The sequence below is a fragment of the Condylura cristata genome, unplaced genomic scaffold, assembly GCF_000260355.1.
Source record: "Condylura cristata isolate star-nosed mole 26May11 unplaced genomic scaffold, ConCri1.0 scaffold00032, whole genome shotgun sequence".
Classification (NCBI taxonomy): domain Eukaryota; kingdom Metazoa; phylum Chordata; class Mammalia; order Eulipotyphla; family Talpidae; genus Condylura; species Condylura cristata.
In genome coordinates, this window is record NW_004567133.1 from 19360530 (window position 1) to 19365874 (window position 5345).

A 5345-nucleotide genomic window follows, 5' to 3' on the forward strand; every position below is an offset into this window, starting at 1 on the left:
GCCCCCGGCCTTCCCTCCCTGGCGGCAGCCCCTGGACAGTCCACCCCGCGTTTAGTCTTTCAGAAGCGCCGTCCAGAGAGCCCGACCCGACATGCCCACGGGCCCCAGGGGACCGGCCCCGCGGCCCTCTGCCCCAAGCCCACCTTGGTGCCCGACGGGGTCGCCACTGGACAGCACAGCCGCGGGGGGGCGGGGCCGAATGTGTGTAAATAGTGGCTTTGACTTGCACTTGCTACTTCTGGCCAGGTCAGAGCAATAACCCACATGCACAGCATCAGAAACAAGCACACACGCGCCCAGGGCCACCGGCCACGCGTTGAGGCCCGAGCAGCAGCCGGCACCCAGGCCCGCCCCGCCTGCCGCCAGCGTCTGCAGGGGCCGGGGGGCCCCGCCTGCCTCCCAGAGAGCTGCCGGGCCGCGCCTCAGGCCTCCAAGCTCGGCCTCCTTGGTGGGAGTCTCGCCACGCGACAATCTCAAGTTAATCAGCAAGAACTGTTTGCATTTTTAAAAAATTTTGCTCTGCTCTTTTTAAATCGCTCATTCTGATCATTTCAAAACGCATCCACGGATGAAATGGACATTAAAATATTCCAAACTGAGTGCTTGGCGCCTGGTTTTCCTCATTGACAGGGCCCCCCAGGGCGTGGCTGGAGCGGGGAGCTGGGCCCTCCCAGGCCCGCCTTGGGCCACGGTTCCCTGTCACGACCCCCGAAAACACAGGCCATCCGTGCGAAGCTTAGGGTGCCCCGCACCTCCAGATCTGGAGCCAACCGGTGCTCTCTAGGACGTGGGTTTTTCCAGGTCTTCCTGGCGGGGCTGCTTCATAGCACAGGGCAGCGTGTGGGCCCAGGCAGCCGGGCAGCTGCAGGGTCGGGCTCCCGGGGCCGCTCTCCAGAAGCCACTGCCAGGGGCCAGCGCGGCTGCCCTGTCTAGGCGGGCCCCGGCTCCCCAGCTAGGGAATCCCCATCTCTGCCCGACGGGGCGCCCGGGGGCCTTGCCAGCAGCCTGGAAAGTCGCCTCTCGAGTGTGCGTTCGCCTCAGAGCCTGCCGTGCGGCTCCTCCCTGTAAGCCCCCTGCCGGGGGCTGCCTCAGGTCCAGCCAGCCCCACGGCTCGGCCCGGGGCACCCAGCCCAGCGTCCCCACGGCTCCCCCAGATGCCGCCACACCCCAGTGATCTGACATGGTGGCCGCGCCCCCTGGGGGGAGGGCAGTGGAGCAGGTGCGGAGCTGTGGGCACATGGGGGTGGCCCGGCCGGAGCCGCGGGGAGGCCAAGCCAGACACTCCTGCTCCAGCTGCGGGGCCGCGTGATTCTCCTGCGCGTGCTCAGGAGGGGAGTGCGAATGTTCCCGGGCCCGTCTGGACGGGACACCTGTGCTGGCCGCGGCCCCCAGGGAAGACAGCGGGGACCGCCACGCACCTTCACGGCCAGCGTTTCCTGTGTCGGCCACGCAGGGGTCTGGCCTGGGTGTCGCCCAGGGCTTAGCCACACCCTCCTGCAGGGGCCCCGGGGCCACCCAGCCCAGCCCCCAGCCTGCGCTCACAGCCCGACTTGAGGGCTTGGACGAGCAGCTGAGGCTGGCTGACCCTCGCCAAGGGCCGAGGCGCCAGCACCACCTCCCCATGCACCCCGAGGGCGCAGGCAGCGTCTCCCTGGAGACCCCGAGAGGAGGAAGCTCCCCAGAGGAGGAAGCGCCCCGGCCCCGGCCCCCACCTGTGTTTGCTGGGATTGGGTCGAAGGCCCCAGAACTTGGGGTCACGGCGCCTGCTGGCGTCCTGCAAACCAGACCAGAGACTGGCGGGAGCGCGGGGTGGGGGTGCACCTGGGTTTCTCCCCCATCAGAGAATGTCGTCTGTGTGAACTGACGGGATTTAAGAACGGAGGGCTGAGCGGTGCAGCCTACGACCCAGGGAGACGAAGCAGCTGTCCGGCCAATGTAGGGTCAAGCGTCTTTTCTCCTAGAATAGTTCAAGTGAGACACGTGAGCTCACGCCCACCGCACCCCTGCCCACGCCCCTGGGGCACTGGCCTGCGGCTCCCTCCGCAGCAGCCTCCCCTCCCGGCTCGGTGGCAGGACGCAGCGGGCCCAGGCAGGTGGCGGGAGCAGCCCTTCCCCGGCCGGCGCCTGCCCGGCCCTGGCCACTCCGGTCCCCGCACACCACACCACCTCTGCGCCCAGACAGCGGCCCCTGTGGGTGGCCAGCAGGATGTGCATGCGAAGCCTCTGCCCGAGCCGGTCTGGGGCCAGGAGCCTGTGCTGCCCCCCACTGCCTGGCCTCCAGGGCAGCACCTTCTGCTGCTGGGCTGGCTCTCCTGGCCGTGGCCGGGCACTGCCCTGCCGGGCCCCTCACCATAACCTGTGCCAGGCCTGCGCGCCCACCACCCTCTGACCCAGGGCATAAGCCCCAAGAGGCTGCTCTGGGCTCTGCAAGAGGCGGCGCCCGCTGGCCAGGCGAGCGTCACTCCAGGCCAACCCGCCACCTCCTGTGACAGGCCCGGCCCAGCGCCGAGCCGGAGGAGGGCTGTCAGGGTGGCAGCCGGAGGGCCGCCGGCCGGAGGGCGCAGACCAGGCCTCCGCAGCTGGCCCGGAGGGCGTGGGCCCTGTCGGCCACCGGACATGAGACCCGTGGGACACGTGCTGAGTCTGCGTAGAGCTGCGGCTCTGGTCGTGATGGCTGACAAGAGGTTTACCGCACCAGAGGTCACTGCACACCCGGAGAGAAGTCGGGAAAGAGGTCAAAGACTCAAAAGGCAGCGAGCTACGTCAGATCGCGCTGTCTGCTCCGTGGCCGCCTGGGATCGCGCTGTCTGCTCCGTGGCCGCCTGGGATCGCGCTGTCTGCTCCGTGGCCGCCTCGGATCGCGCTGTCTGCTCCGTGGCCGCCTCGGATCGCGCTGTCTGCTCCGTGGCCGCCTCGGATCGCGCTGTCTGCTCCTTCGTGGCTGGTGCAACCTTCTGCCGAAGATGCACTTCCTGTTGGCATCTGCCCAGAGCATCAGTTCGTCCTGGGCCGCTTTGACACACTCCGGCTCGCGCCTCCAGGGTGTCTGGCCTGAGGCGGGGTCGGCTTCTAATCCACAGACGCACCCCCGGAAGGGGCCTCACTGGTCGGCCTTCCACCGCCTTCCACCACCTTCCTCGCCCTCCCACGGCCCCCACGGAGCCGCTGGCCGCCCCTGACCTGGCTGCAGAGCCTGCAGCATGGGTGGCCCCGAGTTCACAGGGCCTGCTGCCACCCCAGGACGTAGGCTCCAGAGCCCCGTCCAGCAGGGAGGTGCAGAGCAAGGGCCAAGGCGCCCCGCGCCCGGGCCACCTGGGGGAGGCTGGGCGCTCCGGGCCCCCGACTGGCCCATCATTCTGGGGACTCCACTGGCGTTGCTCAGCGCTGAGCTCACTGGCCGAGCGTGCACCAAAGCCTGATTTTTTTGGGACAGCTTTGCGCAAAAATGGCAGCGAGGTCATTTTACCAGTTTGTTTTTAAGTCAATAGCGCAGGTCCAAAGTAAGTACCGACCCCGCGGCCTGGCCTCCCAACCCTCACTCTTAGGCTGGGACCCCAGGCTGCCCCCAGAACCTCAAAATGCGCCTGTGTTGCGAGCTTGGGGTGTTAAAGAGGTGGCAAATCAGAGGGGATCTTAAAAGCCGGGGGGTCCGGGGAGGCGCTGGGTGCAGAGGAGAGACGGGGGGGCGGGGCCTCAGGCGAGCCTCCTGCGGCAGGTGCCTGCCCTGGCCAGGGAACCCCAGGTTGGTAGTTGCGGGCGCCCCTTGGGGAGGGGGTGGACTGCAGGGCCGGGTCCCCCGGCCGCGCCCCTCCACAGCCGCGTGCGGCACATTCTCAACAACCTTACACGCCGCGAGGGCATCTCGCCCCCCCACCCGCACCCCACTCTCGGGGCAGGTGACCCAGGCTGGCAGGGCGCGCGCGGGGTCTGCTCCTTGAGCTGCTCACTCCGCCCAGTCCAAGCTGACGTCCAAGCTGACGTCCAAGAGGTTCCAGTGCAGAGGTCAAGCCCGCACCCCGGCCCCCGGCCGCCACCACTCGCCAGTGCGTTTCCACTCTCGAACCCTCTTTCACTCTTCCACACCGCCGATTCCGCCAGCCCCCTCGACCTGACCCCAGTACTGTCCAGAGATGTTCTCGGGCGTGTTCGGAAGCGCCCCAAAGCGGGAGCGCCAGAATCCGTCACCACCGGGGCGGCGAGGGGCCTGCGCGGCGCTGGAAATGGTGGCCGGCACTGGCCGGGCTCGGCGGTCGGAGACCCCAGCAGGCGGGAAGCAGGCGCGCCGGCACCCCCCACGCGACCTCCACGCGCCAGGCCCACAGGACGCAAACCACGGGAGGCCGGGTCGGCGTCTCCTGGGGCCAGCGGGCGGGGGACGGCCGGGGGCGAGGCCTCCCGAAGTGGGGCCACAATCGGAGCGGGAGAGTTGAGGGCTGCAGCTGGCCGCTGACCACACGGCGGAAGAGCGGGGAGCCCCGAGGTGGGAGGGACGGGGCGTGGGGCGGCGTGGGCTGCAGGGGCCATCACTCTGCCTACGGCTCCACGCCGCTTGGAGTTTTCCTGATGTCAAGTCTCAAAAGCCAGTGGCAGGCTCGCTGCGGGCCCCACATCCCGCTCCCGAGTGGGGTCCCTCTGGGGCCCCCCACCGGGTTCCACGCTGGTGTCCTGGGGGCAGCGCGGCTTCCCATTACTTAGTGCTGGCTTTTGTATGTCCAGGGTCTGACTCGGAGTCAGGGGCTAAAAAAATAAGCTGAGTAATTTTCTCTTAAGTAAAAGGGGGAGGAAGACAAAGAACCCGGGCGGGTGAGGAACGGACGATGGGACAGGCCTCCGTTCCTGAAAGGAAGTCCCCTGGGGCCAGGCTGGGGCGGGGCTCCCCACTCCTCGCACCTGCCGGGCGCCCCTCCGCCCGCGGGCAGCCGGACCCTTGTCCTGGGCTGCCGCAGGGCGACGCCCCGGCCCGAGCGGGAGGAAACGGGCCTGCGGGACTCGGCGGGCAGCCCGCGCCCCGCCTCTTCTGGTGCCCAAGGCACCTTGTCGGCCTCCACGCCGCTGTTTCCTGTTTTTGAAAAATGTCATTTTCTGGCCAGTGGCCAGTCTGAGGCGCGCGCTGGCAGGAAAAGGCCGAAGAATCTCCCAGGCCGTCCAGCAACGCGCGCCTCGCCCGCAGACAGGGCTGGCCGGGGGCAGAGCGGCAGCCGCGGCCGGCAGGAAAGAAACGCAGCTGTCTGAGACGGACAGGCCGCTGCTCCCAGACGTTCCTGGCCGTCCACCCGCCCCGGGCCTGGGGAGAGCCAGGGACAGCGGCCTGGCGCGGTGGCATCCCGCCGGGGCTCCGGCTCGCG

At 68.8% G+C, this 5345-nt stretch overlaps 1 protein-coding gene across 1 annotated transcript in view; it reads left to right on the forward strand.

The window, feature by feature from the left end:
* ADCY9 (adenylate cyclase 9) overlaps positions 1 to 5345 on the forward strand; it is an 82154-nt gene that overhangs the window by 61165 nt on the left and 15644 nt on the right. The window contains exons 11-12 of the mRNA XM_004691783.2: positions 3957 to 4043; positions 4119 to 4266. Of these exons, the coding sequence (XP_004691840.2) occupies positions 3957 to 4043; positions 4119 to 4266 (235 nt within the window). The remainder of the gene's footprint in view (positions 1 to 3956; positions 4044 to 4118; positions 4267 to 5345) is intronic.